Source organism: Metopolophium dirhodum, chromosome 1, assembly GCF_019925205.1.
Source record: "Metopolophium dirhodum isolate CAU chromosome 1, ASM1992520v1, whole genome shotgun sequence".
Lineage (NCBI taxonomy): Eukaryota > Metazoa > Arthropoda > Insecta > Hemiptera > Aphididae > Metopolophium > Metopolophium dirhodum.
In genome coordinates this window covers 43,083,359-43,104,736 of record NC_083560.1, presented here as the reverse complement: position 1 = coordinate 43,104,736, position 21,378 = coordinate 43,083,359, and the positions used below count along the sequence as shown (strand labels likewise).

At 26.8% G+C, this 21,378-nt stretch overlaps 1 protein-coding gene across 1 annotated transcript; it reads right to left on the bottom strand.

Moving 5' to 3' along the window:
* Positions 1 to 12,894: 12,894 nt before the first annotated feature.
* LOC132939121 (uncharacterized) lies at positions 12,895 to 21,072 on the bottom strand. The gene is given in 14 exon segments (XM_061006148.1): positions 12,895 to 13,310; positions 13,403 to 13,514; positions 16,977 to 17,087; positions 17,289 to 17,331; positions 17,333 to 17,427; positions 17,429 to 17,475; positions 18,061 to 18,269; positions 18,339 to 18,416; positions 18,962 to 19,059; positions 19,120 to 19,194; positions 19,271 to 19,409; positions 19,513 to 19,682; positions 20,828 to 20,957; positions 21,026 to 21,072. Coding segments are annotated over 14 exon segments (1,770 nt in total).
* Between the last annotated feature and the right edge of the window lie 306 nt (positions 21,073 to 21,378).

The following is a 21,378-nucleotide window of genomic DNA, read 5'->3' as shown; positions in this document are numbered from 1 at the left end:
CAATCCCGGAAAAAATCCGTAATTACACTAATTAAAATTTGATATTATTTAAAAAATATTTGTTCGATAAATTTCATGTGGTTGTGATCTTGTGAGCAAGGTTAGTTAGTAGGTAAGTTAGTCTGGCGATTTTTATTCCGATTTACACAGACGTATTATATTATTATTATGAAAATGATACGGGACTGATGATCGTAGATACGTAATGAACTTTTCGTTCGTAATTTCAACTGAATGTATAATAAGTATTTTCTATATACTGCAAATATCTTTTTGAGCTATTTATTGTATAGAAATCTCCATATTTGTGTTAATAACTTATTAAAAAAAAAAAAACAACAGCTTAACTGAGTTCATATTGGACATTTGGAAGACCTATAGTGTCAATGGACACTTCTTCCCTTACGTCATCCTGTCTAAAAAAATGATATCACAATTACTTATTGTATTATTATTTGTATACAGCTTATAAATCATCACTTTTTAGGACAGTAAAAATGCTTAGATTTTCTTCAACAGTATCTTTTCTGATAGGAAAGTGAATCTAGTTGGTACTTTGGGGGGTTAAAGTAAAAATATCCAGTCATTTTCAAAAGCGTCTTGAAAAACAAAAGAAAAATTAAGGAAAAACGGGAATTTTTACGCAAAATCTGTTTTTGAGAAAAACGATTTTGGTTTTAGGTGCAACTTTTAAACAAATTACCGTAGGTACATGCAATTTTGACTGAAAGTTTATATTATCATTTTCTATACACCATAACAATTTACAAATATTTTGACTTAATTTGAGCTGTTTACGGACATTTTCAGTTCCCATTTTTTTTTAGTTTTTTTTTCTATAATATCAATAAAATTTTATTTGTTGGTTAAAAAAGCTTGAAATTTTAATAGAAGACTCCTAGTATATTGTTTCAAAGGCAGATAAAAAAAATTAAAAATCCATAGTCACAGTTTTTTTTATAAGCATTTAAAGTTAAAATAATGACTAAATACGTAAAAATGACGAAAATTTGCAAATTACTTTGAGTTAGATATTCATAAAAAATTTTTCTATTAAATCCAAGATTTGAAAATCTAATACAAGATTTCTCATAAGTTTTTCTACCTTTATCAAAAAAAAAAAAAATGTCTACAAGAAAGTCAAATTAAATTTTTATGAGCGTTTGAAATTCACATTTTTACAACATTTGATATTCACTCGATTTCTCATTTAACAATTATCTTATTTAATTGTAATTAAAAACGAACGAATATAGATACTTGAAAATTTCACTGAATGTTTATATCAGCTTTTTCTATACACCGTAAAATTTTGAAAATAAAAAACTCTTTTTGAGCTGTTTAAGGACATAGTCAGTTTTAAATTTTTTTAGTTTTTTTTTTCTATAAATACCAATCAAATTTTATTTGTTGGGTAATTGGGTAAAAAAGCGTGAAAATTTAATGAAAGGCTCCTGATATATTGATACAATAGCAGTAGAAAAATATTAAAAAGGGACACATTTTTTTATAAGCATTTTAAGTTCGAATGTTGACACAATTTATCAAATTTAAAATTCAATAATTATTTTGTAGTTAAAAATGTATAAAATGCTCAACTTTTATAGCTAAGGATTGAAAATTTAAAACAAGGTTCTACGTAATTAGATAAATATATAAATTACTTAATTCACAATAATATCATCAAATATACTTAGTAACACGAACTACACAGGAGTTCGTGTTTAGTAATATAATAGGCTGATTGACTGTTTTCGCTCAAAATCGTTTTTGTTATACCATGATATTATATCATTGAATTCAAATTTAATACCATCCATTACAGTGACCCACTTGTAACCTACTGTACAAGTACAACAGAGTGACACCCACTTGCCCACCTTTTTGGTTTTGATATCAGAGTAGACTGCAGTCTCCAGCATAATATACTAAAAGGTTAGGTATATACTTATAGTAATTACTAAGCACTCATACTTCCTATATAATTTATAAGAGTAGTTATTTGCTCAAAACAGAAAGGACAAAGGTCTATTTTTAGAAAAATATAAATTGTATACGTAGATACGTAAGGAAATTTCCCCCGAATGTTTAATAAGTATTTTCTATATACGAAATATACTATAGTATGATACTATAATTCATGATTTAAGTCCAGTGTTGGGTAGCAACATAACGCAAATAACGAAATTACTTTAGTAACGATATAGTAATTGCATTATATTAATATATTAAATTTAAATTATTATTAACCTTTAAAAAGTAACTTCTAATTATTAAAATAAGTTATGAATGTAGAATTTGTGACAAAACCTAGTGGCTAGAACATTCGAGATAAATCAAAAATCGATTAAATTTATTTACGATTCCGAAAGTTTTAGATAGGTAATATTCATCAATAATATTATTAAAGATCGTAGGAATTAATACTTTTAACAATGTACCTAAAATCATCAATGTTATACCTAGGTCCTAGGTATGTTGCTATACAATTTGTCAATTTATTTATTTATATAATATAATATACCTACCTACTATTAGCCTTCTATAGTACTACTTATTAGTTGTTCTGGACTGATTTTGTAATTCATTTTTAAAAAAGGTGGGTGTCGCTTTGCTGTACAGTAGGTTACAAGTGGATCACTGTAATAGATGGTGTTCAATTTGAATTCAATGATATAATATTATCATTGGATAAGAAAAATGATTCTGAGCGAAGACCGGTCGCCGTTAGCCTATGATATTACTATATTTAATGATATAATTGTGAATAAAGTAATTAATATTTTATAACCTTTTAAGTTTTAACTACAAAATAATTATTAAATTTTGTCAAAATTTGAACTTTAAATAATTATAAAATAAAAATAATGCCAATGTATTTTTAATATTTTTTAACTACTATTGTAACGATATCTTAGGAGTCTTTTATCGAATGTTCACGCTTTTTACCAAACAAATAACATTTTATTGATATTTATAGGAAAAAAAACTAAAAAATTTGAAAACTGACAATATTTGTTAACAGTTAAAAACAAATGAAAATATTTTGAAAATGTTACTATGGTTAGAAAATTATAGTATAAAGAACCTGAGAACATTTCATGTATCTACGGTCAGATTTTGTCGAAAACCGATATAACGTAAACATTCCCGGTTTTCCTTAATTTTTTTTTTCTCGGCGTTTTTAAACATTAATGGGAATATATGGGATTTTGACCTCCACAATGCATCAAATAGATTAACTTTCCCATCGAACAAGATACTGAAGTTGATAATCAAACTATTATTTCGACTACTTTTCGTGTACATAGACACAAAAAATAAAATTAAAAAAATACACATCATTGTAAAATAAAATATCAAATATCAATACATTCATCGCTCTGCTCAGAATTTAAAAGTATCGAAGGTAACGTGATAAAAATATTTAATGTAACAAGTACCGTAATTTTATCACTTTTTAAAAGTCTAATAACAATACTATATGACGTATAGTATAGTCGTATAGATATTTTGTATAACATTTGCAAACAATTTTACTTTTTAGTGTAATTATATTCTAATTTATAATATAGATATTTTACTTTTTACTTACTTTTATATTTTATTTAAATATTTATTGACCAACTGTGCTTTGAATTTTATAAAGCCTATTTATAAAGTCTGTGGTATTTAACATTACCTTCCTGATATATTATATTTTTTTTTTATTATAACTATACTTACCTAAGCTGTGTACCATGAACTAGAAGTAGCCAGTAGGTAGACAGTAGTTCTTGCAATCGTTCTGTGTCATATATTATTGTAGTGATCATTTAGATATTTTGTAAATAACGTTATTATGTGCCTACCTATCCTAATACATAAAATTAAAAATTATAAACTAAAATATCAATTAGTTGATTAAACATATATTCCGCAGGAATTTGTCAAGGGGAGGGCAAATTATTTTCCTTTTTTGTCTCGCTTTCCTATTGGTTATAAAGTATTTTTGTGACATGTTTTCTTTCATTTAGTCAAAAAAGGTAAAAATATTTATGAATTATAAATTTATATCAGCATGAATTGTTATGTAATTTTAAATTATCAAATAATTTTTTTTTAATAAATAAAATGTTACCGCTGATTTTATAATTTTTGGTAATTTATAAAATTGAATATTTCTAGCTTATTCGGTCATTGATATTCCACAAACTTGAACATTTAATTTTTTTTATCAAAAAAGTAAAAACTTGGTGGACACCGCAGTATTGAAACTTGGTACCAATACTACATCTCATAATCTATAAAAACAACTTATTAGTTCTGACGTTTATACTCGATTGTAATAAAAATAACATTGTAACAAAAAAAAAAAAGGTGGGTAAGTGGATGTCACTCTGCTGTACAGTAGGTGACCAGTGGGTCACTGTAATGAATGATGTTAAATTTGAATTCAATGAACTAATATCATTGTATAAGACAAACGATTCTGTGCGAAAACAATCAGTCAGCCTATATGACATTACCAAGTATATTTGATGATATTATTGTGAGTAAAGTAATTTATAAAAAACCTATTTACGTGGAGCCTTGTTTTCAATTTTCAATCCTTAGCTATAAAAGTTGAACATTTTATAAATTTTTAACTACAAAATAATTATTCAATTTGAAATTTTACAAATGTTGTCAAAATTTGAACTTTAAAAAAAAAAGTGCCTATGTATTTTTAATATTTTTCAACTGCTATTAGAACAATATATCAGGAGCCCTATATACAATTTTCACGTTTTTTACCCAACAAATAAAAATTTATTGATATTTATAGAAAAAAAAAATAAAAAAATTGAAAACTGACAATGTCCGTAAACAGCTCAAAAAGAGTCAAAATATTTTCAACATTTTATGGTGTATAGAAAATGCTAATATAAACATTCAGTGAAATTTTCAAGTATCTACAGTCATTCGTTTTTTAATTACAATAAAATAAGAAAATTATTATATGAGAAATCGAGTAAATATCAAATGTTGTAAAAATATGAATTTCAGACGCTCATAAAAATTTAATTTAAGTTTCTTCTAGACATTTTTTTTTTTGATAAAGGTAGACAAACTTATGAGTAATCTTATATTACATTTTCAAATCTTAGATTTAAAAAGAAAAATTTTTATGAATTCTCAACTCAAAATAATTTGCTATTTTTCGTGATTTTTCCGTATTTTGTCAAAATTTGAACTTTAAATGCTTATAAATAAGAACTGTGACTAAGGATTTTTAATTTTTTTCATCTGCCTTTGAAACAATAACCTAGGAGCCTTCTATTAAATTTTCAAGCTTTTTTACTCAACAGATAAAATTGTATTGATATTTATAGAAAAAAAAAAACTAAAAAAATTGAAAACTGACAATGGCCGTAAACAGCTCAAAAAGAGTCAAAATATTTTGTAAATTATATGGTGTATAGAAAATGCTAATATAAACATTCAATCAAAATTTCATGTGCCTACGGTCATTTGTTTTAGAGTTACACCAAATACCAAAATCGATTTTCTCGAAAACAGATTTTGCGTAAAAATTCCCGTTTTTCCTTAATTTTTCTTTTGTTTTTCACGTCGCTTGTGAAAACTACTGGGAAATTTTTACTTTTGACCCCCCCAAAGTACCAACTAGATTCACTTTCCTATCAGAAAAGTTACTATTGAAGAAAATCCAAGCACTTTTACTGTCCTAAAAGGTGATGACAGACACAAAAATAAAAAAAAAATTAAAAAAATAAAAAAATAAAAAAAAACACACATTATTGTAAAATCAATACATTCATCGCTTCGCTCAGAATCTAAAATATGTCTACAAGAAAGTCAAATTAAATTTTTATGAGTGTTTGAAATTCATATTTTTACAACATTTGATATTCACTCGATTTCTCGTGTAACGATTTTCTTATTTTGTTGTAATTAAAAATGACTGTAGATACTTGAAAATTTCACTGAATGTTTATATTAGCATTTTCTAAACACTATTAAATTTTGAAAATAATGTAACACTTTTTGAGCTGTTTACGGACATTGTCTGTTTTCAATTTTTTTAGTTTTTTTTTTCTATAAATATCATTAAAATTTTATTTGTTGGGTAAAAAAACGTGAAAAATTAATGCAAGGCTCCTGATATATGGTTACAATAGCTAGTAGTTGAAAAATATTAAAAATATATATGCACAATTTTTTTTTGAAGCATTTAAAGTTCAAATTTTGACAAGATTTATCAAATTAAAAATGTAATAATTATTTTGTAGTTAAAAATTTATAAAATGTTCAACTTTTGTAGTTTAGGATTAAAAATTTAAAACAAGGTTCCATGAAATAGGTTAAATATAAATTATTTTATTCTCAATAATATCATCAAATATACTTGGTAATATCATAGGCTGACAGACCGTTTTCGCTCAGTATCATATTTCTTATACACTGATATTAGATCATTGATTTAAAATGAAACACCATCCATTACAGTGACCCACTTGTAACATACTGTACAGCAGAGCGACATCCACTTACCCACCTTTTTAATTGTTTGTACATGATTTTATATAAATATATGATCTCTAAGTCCAAACCTATAAGTAGAAAACAAAAAATAGTTAATTTTCAGATTTTATAAGTCCAAATGATAAGTTCTGTCTTTTAAACTTTTATACAATCATTTAAAAGTTTAAAATGTATATTATAATTTATATCGAATTTATTTTAGAATATTTATCTTTTATAATACCTAACGGTAAACCGGCAACTGTAAGTAATAGTCGGCAATTTTCAGAAATCGAAAAATATAATATATTATGCCATTATGGGATTATTATATTATTGAAACTTTAATATTATTAGCAAGTAAAACTAATAATAATTTACTCGTAAAAAATATTACGTTTTTTATAAACATTTTTTTGTTTATTTTGAAAGTCAAATAATAATAAAATATAAAATCGATATGTCATTCCCTCAAAAATATTATTCTCTATCTTGTTTGTAATAGTTGATTTTACTCTAAGATTACATATAAACATAGAAAAAATGATTCTGTGTTAATGCGTTTTGTCTATGTTGAGCGTAGGCCAGAGAGAGAAAACAAATAATAGTGCGATGATATCCTCTTAATATTTTCGGTCTTTATTATATTTCAAAAGTAAAAAATTCCAAATAGTTTTTAAAAGCACTGTGAAAAACAAAAGAAAAATTAGGGAAAAAGGGAATTTTTACGCAAAATCGATTTTGGTTTTTGGTGTAACTCTAAAACAAATTAATTTCCCTAGTTGTTTAATGTTTATATTGGGATTTTTTACACCATAAAATTTTCAAAAAATTTTAGTTTGTTTTGAACTGTTTAGAGGTCTGCTCTTCAGTTTTAGTTTATCTTTCTTTAAATGTCAATAAAATATGTTATTTGTTGGGTAAAAAAGCATGACATTTTAATACAAGGATTCTAATTTGTTGTTTCAAAGAGTGATGAAAAATATTAAAAATCCACTGTCGAAATTTTTTTTTTTTAAGCATTTAAAGTTCAAATATTGACAAACTACATAAAATTCCCAAAAATGTGCAAATTATTTTGAGTTAGAAATTCATAAAAATTTTTCTTATTAAATCTAAGATTTGAAAATGTAATACTAATTTATCCATAAGTTTGTCTACCTTTACCAAAAAAAAATGTCTACAAGAAATTCAAATTAAATTTTTAAGAGCGTTTGAAATTCTTATTTTTACAACATTTGATATTTTCTCGATTTCTCGTGTAACGATTTTTGTTGTAATTAAAAAACGTATGACTATAATAGATACTTGAAAATTTCACTGAATGTTTATATTAGCATTTTCTATACACGATAAAATTTTGAAAATAATCTAACACTTTTTGAGCTGTTTACGGACATTGTCAGTTTTCAATTTTTTTAGTTTTTTTTCTATAAATATCATTAAAATTTTATTTGTTGGCTCCTGATATATTGTCACAATAGCAGTAGAAAAATATTAAAAAGGGCACATATTTTTTTATAAGCATTTAAGTTCAAATTTTGACAAAATTTATCAAATTTAAAATGTAAAAATTATTTTGTAGTTAAAAATTTATAAAATGTTCAACTTTTGTAGCTAAGGATTAAAAATTTAAAACATTGGTTCCATGTAAATAGGTTATATATTAATCACTTTATTCACAATAATATCATCAAAAATACTTGTTTATATCATAGGCTGACTGTCCGTTTTCGCTCAGAATCGTTTTTCTTATACAATGATACTATATTATTGAATTCAAATTTAACACCATCCATTATAGTGACCCACTCCACTTGTCACATACTGTACAGCAGAGCGACATCCGCTTACCCACCTTTTTAAATATTGATTTAAATTGCTATATATTTTAATGAATAATGAACTACTACAATTTTTATGAGCGTTATAATATCATATTTTTACAATATTGGATATTCACTCAATTTCTCATATACCTGTAGTGGTTTTGTTATTTTGTTGTCATTCAAAAAGGAATAACTGTAAATACTTTAGGTCTAATCCCTATCATTAGGTATTGAAATTGAAAATTGTATTACAACAATTAGTATTAATAATATTAATTTTTTGTTATTTATGTTGTACTTTAAATCATAAATCATAGATAAAATCTAGAGTATAAATATGATAGATAGATGGATCATTTTGCTTAAGGTACATAATAATTTAAGGAATAATAAATGAATTGCTTAAGTAGGTTACTTATAGGAAACTGATTTACAACTATTTATTTGTTTGTACTTGAAGTGACCGATCCTCAATAATGTTCTTAAAAAATGACCGAAAAATAGTTTAAACAAATCTTGAACAAACAAAAATACGAACGCGCGAACTGCAGCGTAATCCATTCTAAGGAGTATACTAGGCATTTTATATTTCAGTTTAAATGGGTCTTGTGAATAGTGAATGTGTTGAAAGTAAATGAATATTAGTGTATGTGATTCGTAGTACCGATCACGTTCTAAGGGGCATCATAGTGATCGGATATGTAGAAATTCTTTAAGTTTACCTACGCGCATGCAGAAGTCACCAAATATTAGGTACTTTACAAAATTACAAACATTTTTTTTCAAAAAATACTGCCAGTGACTTCAATCACTACACTCAGTAGGATGTTCCGATTTAAATTTTGAAAGCAGATTTGAATTCTCCTCTAAATGTTCTATGCTTTAACTGTCGTACATTTTTTATATTCTATATAAATGTATTTAAATTTGAATTATGAATATGATCTAATTTTACTCTTTTTGTTAGTAAATTTCTAAGTAAAATAAAATAAAAATCAGAAAAATAAAACTGTCTAAGCATAGATAATTTAAGGAAGAATTCAAATCTGCTTTCAAAATTAATATGAGAACATTATATTGGGCGTAGTGATTGAAGTCGTGAGCTATGTTTTCGACCGAAAACGAATCACGCTCCAGCCCCCTAAACTAAAAATGTATATCATATTGTATAAATGTGCAATAAAAGTTAAAAAAATTACCTAAAAATGATTAAAATGATTGCTCAAAAAACGCCTAAACTCAAAAAAATGCAAAAAAATACAAAATAAAAGTTCAAGCTTCCAATTCTTTGATGTATGAAACGGATTTTCCACTTGAGAAGCATTGCCAGGGACTACCCAAACAATAATGTGCTTTTCATTAAAATAGGGCCCTACTATATTAAACATACCTGAGTTAAATAGATTATTCAGAACGTATAATTTGCTACGTTATGCGTTTGTATCTTTTTAGGGTTTGCAGGTCGACAACATCGGTATACAGGTGACAGTCAGGTGTAAAAATTGTTGAGCTATATATTTATAGGTATTTATATATGAACAAAATTACAATTTATCAGTTCTCCTGAATCGTATGGTGACGAATTAAAATATAAGCGATTTTTCATTATCTGGGTGATATATTTATTAATAAAAACATAAATTGAAACCTCTAGATACTGGATATTCGCGGTCACTGAAATGTTGATAACCATTCAGAGGGTTCAGTTTGTTGGAATGTTGTAGTGTGTATTTCCAAAAAAAGTCCAATACTTGGAAATACCAGTTAGGGGTGGTTTCACTCGAATGATATATATACTTTAAAAAATAAAAAGATTTGGGAAGTTTGAATTTCTACTTTTGACCCCGCACTAAAGTAAAATGACATACTATAAATCCAATTTGCTGACAGAAACCTGGTTCAACCCCACCCCATTCCTACCAGTCAGAAACTAAAATATACTATACTATATCTTATCAAAAATTGTTTTATCATCCTACATTTTTTTTGGAAGTTTACATTCCGGGAATGTCGCAAGCCCGGATTAAAAGGGGTCCAGGGGGGGGGGGGGGCACGACCCCTGGGCCTCAATAGTTAGAATTTATTTAGGGACCTCAGATTTGTCCATTACTTTTTTCGTTATAGGCTATAACACTGTATAAATCACTAAAAAAAAAATCAATGATTATTTATCGAGGATAAAAACTTGTAAATTATAATTTATAAATAAAGTACCTAATACATTATTCATTATTTAATGCTATGTACCTAATACCTATATATATTTATTATAACAGGTACCTAATATAGGTATACTAACAATGTTAGCTATTGTATCAATGTGTTGACCCTTTTATTACACTTTTAAGGTTTTTGATCCAACGAATAAAATGGTATTGACATTTTTAGAAAAAATATAACAATAAATTTCAAATTTCAAATAACTACACAGCTAAATAAAGTCAAAACATTTTGAAAATTTTTATCAAGTATGACAATTGTAAAATAAACATTCAGTGAAATTTTCAAGTATCTACAGTCCTTTGTTATTGAATTACAACAAAATAAGAAAACCGTTCCATGAGAAATCGAGTAAATATTGAATGTTTTAAAACTTCAAACGCTCATAAAAATATTTAGAATTCTTTTGTTAAAAGTAGACAAACTTATGAGGAATCTTGCATTTAATTTTAAAATATCAGATACAAAATAAATATTGTTATGATTTCCAATTCAAAATAATTTATAAATTGTTGTGATTTAGACAATTAATGTTGTCAAAATTCTTACTTCAGACACTCATAAAATTGTTTTAATTCTAATCAACAAAAATAAATGAGGAATCTTGTATTACATTTTTAAGTATTTGACTACAAACAATTTTTTTGTGGACAAAAAAATCAAAAATATAATATACTTATAAATAGTACAACACGAGACAAAACATTTTGAAAATTTGACGGTGCGTAGATATGCTAGTATAAACATTCAGTAAAAATGTCATGTATCTTTTACATATTTAATATTTTTTTAGAGTTCCACCAAAAACCAATTTTGCGTAAAAATGCCTGTTTTGCATAACATTTTTTATTTTTCTTGTCACTTTTGAAAACTATTAGGAAGTTTTTACATCTCGTATGCACCAACTAGATTGACTTACCCACAAGAAAATATACTGAAGTTGAATGAAGCTTTAAGCATTATGTCCACTACTTATCGTTTAGAAACACAAAAAATTTAAAAAATTTAAAAAAAAAACACTCATCGTTGTAAATTCATTACATTCACTGCTCATCTCAGAATCACTCACCAGTCGGTTTATGTTATATGTTTTGTCCAGTATCAAATTATACACTATAAAACACCAGTCGTCAGTGACTACAAATCAGTAAATAGTCTCCGAATTTTGTTCTTGGAAATCGAAAAAAAATTCACTCCAAACCCCCCTACAAATAAACCTTAAGACCGCTCCTGGAATTAATTTATTTCTATATAAAAAAAAATTCTTCATATTTTATGTTGGGTGGGATATGGTACCAAAGAAAAAGGTATTTTTTCCGCGATTTGTTAGTAACATGGAGACAACGTGTAAAGGTACCTACGATTTATTATTATATTAAGTAATGTATAGTACTATTGATATAATTATACCATTCTATACTCAGCGGTAGTACCTAAGTCATAGTGAAGTAAAGAATAGTATTTCACTGCTTGTAATTAACATTAACATAATCGTAGTTTTCATAAACACTAGAGAAGTAATTAGCAAAAGTATTAATAATATCATTAGGAGTATTAAATTCATCTGTTTAAATGCCTACAATTAGGTAAAAAATTATTTTTGCACTTACTGTTTATGAATTTCCAAAATTTATTAGGATTGATTTTTAAATTAGTTTGAATTTTATTTACATAATATTGATAATATTTTTCTAAAGAACTTACATCTTCCACGAAGATTAGAAAAAGTATTGTAATCACTCACCAAACCCAAACTCTTAAACACTTTATGAGCAACTTTTACCATACCACAGAAGGTACCTAGTAAGACTGACGTTTAATTATTTTAGGTACAAAAATATTAATGATATCATAAATAATAGAATAGAACAAGTCGAGAACTTCATTAATATTAAGATCTTTAAATAATTTATTCCAGTCTATCGAAGCTAAGCTTAATGTTATATCTGCGTAATTACAATTAAAAAAGTTATACATGCATAAATTATATTCAATTGGTTCACTTATAATAATTATGAGAAAATAAATTTATAAGCCCGGATGATAAATGTCACACGTAACAAGAGAATTTACAGATAAATTATTTAAATCAGAAAAGAAAAATTTATAAATTATTAATAATATCAAAATGTGCAGTGTAAATTGAGATATCAGTATGAGGAGGAAAATATACATAATAAAAATATGTAGGTATATTATAATATAACTATTGTTTATTTTAATAATGACAAATACTTGTTTAACTGGGCTGATGGGTAAATGTAATAAACGATAATGAAATTTATTATTCATTGATAAGAGAACAACCCCACCTCTAGAACGATTACTAGTATTCAGTAATCTAGTATTTTGAAATGGTTGGAACGCCTTTGTCAAATTTCAACACTATGTTGGATTCACCGGCTGCTTTACGTTCATCGAGTTTTTTTATGATATCACGAAGTTCATTTTGTTGCATTTTAGTACGATCTGTAGATATCTGAATGGAACTGAATGTAGATGAAGTGCACAGTTTGTATTTATTTTTAAGTACAATAAAAATATCTGATGGATCATGAAAAGTAACTTTAAGTGGCCGAGGTTCACTTGTTTTTTTTCCTAGTCTAGTGACTAATGCTGGAGCAATATTACGAGTCATAACACGTAAGACAGATCTTATTAGAGATATGTCATCTTCATTATTTCCATCAGATTCTGCAGCATTATAAAAAATTAAACTTCGTGATCTTGCCTGTTGATCAATAACTTTGGATGTATCTAGTATAGTAGGTGATACAAATTTTAAACATATTAATTTATTATTAATTCTACAAATGAAATAAGAGATAGATACTAGATAATAATATTACCAGTTTGTGTTGATGTACGTTTCATTAAATATTTAGAATTAATATATGATCCATTTTCTATATCTTTTAATTTGACATTTTCTAGACAATTTTCAGAGTTTTCATTAAACACCTAAAAAAAATAATATATATAATAAACATTTAAATAATACTTTATTTTAAAATTATAATGAACACTAGCTTCGCCCGTGATTGGTTGTTTATTTTGCCTCCGGAGGATGATATGTATAATTTTTTATTCAAATTTTATTGTTTAATGTGATCGGCAAGTAAATATAAAAAATGGTTAATGAAAACGTATTGGAATGTTTCGAGAGGTATTAATGATAAATATATTTTTATCAAAAATAGCTGATCCCGTGCACTACGTTGCCAGTTAAATGTACCAACTCTATATGACTCAAACTTTGTTCAATCCGTTATTTAATATTCGGTGTATGGTGTTCAAAATTTATCTTAACTTTTCTGTTGCCTGGAATAAAAATTCTGATTTACAGCAGTAGATTATCAGGTAGGCAATCTACCTGCGGTAGATCGTGGATCCAGTGCTGTTTGTACGTAAATGTATGATTAAACTCTTAAGTATCAAAGTTATACGAAATTTGTCGTTTTTACTTAATTCCCCCTACGGTGGATTAATATAATCAATTAATACAATATCCAAAATACAATAACCAAATTTAACTCTTTTAAAAAAAATCTATACCAACAAAAACAGAACAAAAATGTGTGACCAAGTTGGAGGATTTATACCAAGAGTGGAGAAATTTGCAAAAGTCAGAATATAGAAAAAGTACAACTCAAATGGAAAAAAATACGCAGTTTGTATCAAAGCTAGACGATTTATTCGATATATCAAACGCAAACGCTTTAGATTTAATGTCTAATGAAGAAGATAGAGCATTTTTAATTGCCCAGAGACAGAAAGGTCGAACTGGATCATTGCTTGGTATTGATCAAAAAACAAATAAAAAAGAAAAAAACCATAGAGGATTGGAAACAAGCGACAAATAAAAGAAAAGATCGTGCTCGTAATGAATTTGAAGCTTCAAGTAAGTTTTTAGTCTAAAATAATAATTTATAACTACTATAGTACTATATTAAAAGTGTTGTGTGTATAATAATAATAAATCAATTTCAGGTAAAACTGTAGAACTTCTGTCGTCCAGTAGTTCTGACGAATGTGACGATGCGGACAATGATGCATTTGTACATGAAGATATTCCCGGTCCATCAAGTAAATATTTCAAGCCAATCAGAGGGTACGATGACTTTGTCTCCGAAAAACTTGCAATCGTGTTGGACAAATGTAAAATCAGTGACCGGAATGCTGTACATCTTTTCATTGCTACTGCAGAAGCTTTAGGTAATAATGTTAATGAACTTATTGTAAACCGATCATCGATACGACGATCTCGCATAAAATACCGTAAGCAACGTGCTGAAAAAATACGTCGTGACTATAATTTAGCTAAGGAAGACGCAGTTGTTATACACTGGGACGGAAAACTTCTTCCAAATTTAACTGGGAAAGGCTTAGTCGATAGGCTGCCTATAATCGCGTCTGTAAATGGCCGTGAACAACTTCTAGGTGTCCCGCCGCTAAATAGTGGAACTGGACGTGAACAAGCCAATGCAGTATACCAAACGCTTGTAGATTGGTGTTTAGATGAAAATGTACAAGCACTTTGTTCCGATACTACAGCATCAAATACAGGTCGCTTAAATGGAGCTTGTGTTTTGCTTGAACAACTGTTAGAACGCGAAATAGTATATTTACCATGCCGCCATCATATATATGAAATTATATTGAAAAGTGTGTTCGATTTAAAATTTGGGGCAACATCGGGCCCAGACGTGGAAATTTTTAAAAGGTTCCAACAAGCCTGGAGAACAATTAATCCTAACAATTTTAATTCTGGCATACAAAATAGTAATGTAATGGATTCTGTAAATGATGTATGTGACGAAATTATTAAATTTTCTAAGGATCGGCTATTAGAAAAGCAGCCAAGAGATGATTATCGAGAGTTACTAGAATTAACAGTAATTTTTTTGGGTGGAAAACTTTCAAATGATAATAGCTTTAAAATACCAGGTGCCATCCATCATGCTCGGTGGATGGCCAAAGCTATTTATAGCTTAAAAATATATTTATTTTGTGAACAGTTTAAATTAACACCCAAAGAAGAAAGTGCCTTAAGAAGTATTTGCATTTTTATTGTACAGTTATACATAAAAGTATGGTTTAATTCACCATCTTCAATCAAAGCTCCTTTACAAGACTTGACTTTTATGAAAGATCTTTTACATTATGTCTCTATAGATAAAGATATATCTCAGAATGCAGTTAAAAAGTTTTGTGGTCACTTATGGTATTTATCGGCGGAATTATGCGCATTTGCTTTTTTCGATGAGGCTGTGCCACTGGAGACTAAAAGAAAAATGATTCATGCTCTAAACAACGACGAATGTTCATCAGAAATAAATTCAAATGCACAACGTTTAATTATATCTGCAAAAAATACAAACGAGTTATTAGAAAAGGAAATTGATGATTTTATATGTGTCAATACTAAAAAACTATTTAAACGATTTGCAATCAATACCACTTTTTTGAACGAAGACCCATTAATGTGGGCAAATAATGAAGATTATAATAAAGCTCTGTCAATTTTAAAAAATATTCCCGTTATAAATGATGTTGCAGAAAGAGGAGTAAAACTTATAGAAGATTATAACAACAAAATAACCAAAGATGAATCTCAAAAACAATATCTATTACAAGTTGTTAGTGATTATTGCAAAAAATATCCTGACCACAGAAAAGAAACACTTACGCAAGTTATACAGTAATAAGTAATTAGTTACAGTAATTAGTTGTATCATTTATATTTAAAATATGTTAAAGATATTAGTAAGTCACTATGTTATTTATTTATTGTAAATTGTTTTCATGATTATTTGTATGTTATGCTGTGAAAATATCTCAATTTTCATGATTTTTTTTTTTACTTTCTGATTAAAATATTTGGAATCTAATCTTTTAGTAAATTTAGTTTTCTATCATTGTATCTTAACCGATTTTTTATAACATTTTTATTTCCAAAGTTATGTTTAAGAATATCAAAAAAAAATTTGAATATTGAAAATGTTCTATTTTTGTAACTTTGGAGCTTTTGCGGCACGTGTTAAAATTAAAGAATTTGCATGAAACTTTTTTTGTATGGTTTTTTTAGGTAATTGAACCTTTTTAGGGGGGGGGGGGGGGGGAAATCTCAAAAAAATGAAAAATGAAAAATAAGGACCACCCTAATATAATATATAATATCTATAACACTGTATGTAAAATACTATTTGAACTAAAAATATTTGTATTCTTATTAAGTATCAAATAATTATAATAAAATTGCATTGTATGAATTAATAGATTGATTATTAACATTATTGCTACAATTAACAAATTATATTTATTATGATATTTTATTTTTAGATGATTAATAATAATTATAAAATTATAAGATACGTATCCATTTTCAAATAATTTTAAGTAGGTATAGTATACATTACGTACAATCATAAATGGCTTTCCGACGTCACAAAATGTTTGAAACATATCTTTAATTTGTTCAGTTGTTTGAATATTTTTTAAATCACCGAGTCCTATTTTAACAGCTATTCCAGGCTGAAATTGTACAAATAAAAATAAATAGAAATATAGGTTAGACTATACATGCATAAATAGTAATTATATTTGTATTATTAACTGGAAAACAGACTTGACTCAAATTTTGGTAGTATGGGTAAAAACCATAGGAAACTTGATCATAACAAAACATAAATCATTAAAAATGAAAAAATTAATTAAAAGTATAAGAAAAAATACCTTCTTCAATTCATCAGCCAATTCATATATAACATTTGAATCTTTCAATGTTTCCAAAATCAATGTAGAAAACATTATAACAATCTTTATTATTTTTTAATATTTTTGCTCTATATAAACCATCATTTACAGATGAAAAAAACTTTGACCATGTCTCCCACAGCTGGATTATATTTTAGTATTTTATCTAGTAATAAAAAAGTATATATATAAATTAATTGTTTTGTAGTTTATGACATAAAATAATTGTGAATATCAAATTAAGGTACTTATTGGTTATCTCCAACTACCTATTGTTGCTATATGAAAACTATACTAGTTAGTATGGCTACAATTTTGATTATTAAATATGGTGTTTTAAGGTTATACTCAAAATGTTATTAAAAATAATAGGTAATAACCATCACTTATCGGTTATTTATTTCCAAAGGTTAGGTTGATTGATTTTTTTGACCATATGCAATCTACAGATGACTTAGACAGAAACGATAATATGAAGTTATTTCAAAGAATAGCATTTTGGAATATGTAAATAGTCGATGCAGCGATAAATTATCATCATGTTAAGGTGAACTCTTTGAATATTAAAATATAAAATATGTGGTTAATGAAACACCAATTTACAAGTAGTCTTAGATAATTAAATTATATGTTTGAAAAAAATGAAAAAGTAACAAAAATAATATAACTACAAAACTCAACTGTTTAGAATATACAAATTTCTCAATTTATTTTAACGATTTGACCAGCAAGAAATATAAATTTGGTTTACCTGTACTATTAGCAGTGTTTAATAGAGTATCATAATCAACGAAATTGTAACTGCCAGTATTGCCACATTTTATAGCTTTTCCAACATACAAACAAGTAAAATCTTCAAAATAAGTCAAAATGCAATAATCCTCATTTTTTAATGGCACATTGTTCAGATTTTTTTCGCTAATGAAGCTACCTTTTCTGAGAGTTCTAGATACATATGAGCTGTAAATATAAGTTTTTCTATGAACATATTAATCAAGAAGTACTTTGATAGAAGAAAATTATATTTACCTTAATTCGTTATTATCATGGCGATTGGTTATATTATTTTTTACACTTATAATTTTTGAATCATTAGCAGAGTCAATGCTAAAACATATTTAAAAATAAATAAATTAAAGAAACTTGTAGTAACAATAGAGGCATAATGTAAACTGAAAATGAGTTGTACGCCCAAGAACCTTCAGAGCATTGATGCTTAACTTTCTTTTTTTCATTGGGCAAAATTCATACAATTTTGGTTTTGATCACCAATTAAACATTTATAAAATTCATAAAATATATTATTTATACATTATTTCAGCCTAAAATGTCCGTAGGTTTGAAGACAGGCTTTATTGCTGCAAACCTTTACAACAATTAGAACATATATGTCAATTATAAAAAACGAAGGTTATCAACGGAAGTACCTGTAGAGCATTACTTTAATTATTTTATAATGAAAATAATGAATTAAGGGCTCTATTAAAATTAACAAGAAAAAATGTCTAGAAATCATACCATTTTAAATTTGTATAAAGTACTAAAAGAGTGGGATTCAAAATAAAGACTTTTATACTATACAATTTTAACTATTCATTGGTAACAATAATAAAATATACATTTACTAAATAATATTAAAGTTAATAACTTACTCTTTTTTTGATTCTAATAATTGTTTTTCATTAACACAATTTTCCAACTTTCTATCATTGCATTTGACATCAACAAGAACAACTCCTTCATGTAGTTTCTAAGAATAAATAAATAATTATAAAATATACAATAAAAACTAATAAATATAAATATTTACAGTCTCTGACAGAAGGGGTTTTATAGAAAATTTTGTTTTCTTCAGAATAAAATCTTTGAATGTGACTGGTAAAACCTAGAATACAAAACTTATTATACATTAAGTGAAAAATTAAATGTAGGCGTTTAAAATGTAAATAACTTTTACTTACTAATGGTTCATATATAAAATAATATGGAATGACAAACAGATTCTCTAATTTAGTTTCATAGAAATTGCCATAATCAATTAATTGAATTAAGGTATTTTCAGTTTTAAATTCATTGTAACTAATTAGTTTCCCTCTGAACCTAAATAACCACAAAACATAATTTATAAAAGTTACACTTGTTGCATGTTGTGTATAATATAATTCAAGTGCATTATTTCTTAATTATGTACTAAAAAAATTACCAGTTGCCTTCAATTTCAACAGTTACTATTTTTAATTCTTCAAATTCTGTAACTTTATTATATAAGCTATTCCATAATAAAATTGATTGCCTGTCTTTTTTTCGCTTTTCCATTTTATGATTGGTTGTTACAAAACTTACATTTTTAATACAACTTGGTTGAAAATAAACCTATTAAAATAAAATAAATAAAATAAATATTAGATATGAAAAAGGTTAGGACTTCTTAAAACAAAGGTAGCAAATGATTTTGGTCACGATCTTATTTTGGTGCATTATTAAGCAGTTTATATAACTGATATGTTTGTGGGTTTCGGAATTAATTATTTCATTAATGTTACATTAATAATAAGGTAAATATAGAATAAATAGCTCTTTAAACTCTTTTACCTACTTCCCTATTGGTTCCTATAAATGTATTCTTTATGATTATTATAGTTATTTTAGAAATAATAGATCTACGATCTTATCAGAAAACATAGACTAAGGTATAATTGTGATGGACTAGCATAATATGTTGAAATTCTTTTTTTATATTTAAAGAATCATAGAGAATGACAAGCTGAAAGAATCAGGATATTCACCATACACAGGTTTAACAGTATGAACTATTTTAATAATTGCACATTAATAGTTAATTTATGTTATAAATCATTTCTTTATATAATAAAGAATGTTGAATTGTAACACTAGATAGTTTTATTATTTTTAAACTGTGCAGAGTATGATAACGGAATTGTTGTTTCCAAACTACCAACGCCAGCCACTGGAATATGATACTCAATAAAAGTGATAAAAAATAACAACAAATACAGGGACCCACTAGTTTTGCATGATTGCACCATCACCGTTTTTCCGAATTATCTGACAAATGAAACATATAACTTCACTTTTACGAATACATGCGCAAATGTATATTTATTTTAAAAAGGGCAACCATATATTTATTATTGTCTATCGGCGTTTGGCAGAGATTTTGGTCTATTTAGTAGAACAATACAGCTATTTGGAAAACAATATTAATATATTAAAGAAAATGTTTAAAATATTTGTAATTATTGTTCTTTAATAAATGTCGGGGCCAACTGCATGGGCACCCATCGCACTTGTGTAAATCAAAGAGTGCGCACCACCACCGTTTAAAAATTATAATGAGCGTGTAGGTTTACTATAAACTATTTGGAACAATCCTTGTACAACGATAATACTGATTAGGTACACAAAAGTAAAAATGAATAATAGGTACCTAATATCAATACCCTCCATTACAAACATTCAAAAGTAAAAAGCCCAACTATTATAATTTATGAACATACCTCGGTCAAAGTGTTCAAAGACAAGAACTCCAAAACTTGTTTTTTGTTGTGTGATTGGACAAACGAATTAACGTTTAAGTTTTTGGAGTTGTACCAAGATGAACCTGTTATATGGAACCGTAAGCTTAATCTTCACAAAGACAAAAAAAAAGTCATTTATGCGTGGGCTCGAATAAGCGGAGAACGTTATCATGGTACGCAAATGCACAATAGGCTGTAGCAGCGGCCACCTCGACAGCGTCCATGTTCACTCAAAAGTCAAAACTGAAATCCTGAACAAGTATGCAAGTGCCTGTGTCTACTGCGTGCACTCGCGCTTCCTCGCCACGCCTTAAGTCTCGGCGAAATATGTGTACTGCCGGCATTAAAATCACAAACGCGAGTTTGCTGCAGTCGCTTGATATATGATAAAGATTATCGGTAACACGATTTCTACGGGTCTGTCTAAACGCAGTCGATTAGACCACCACCGCCGTTATAATTTTGTAATTATCAAAAACAAAATTGTTATCATAAATATAATTTTATCATCAATTAAAATAAATACATTA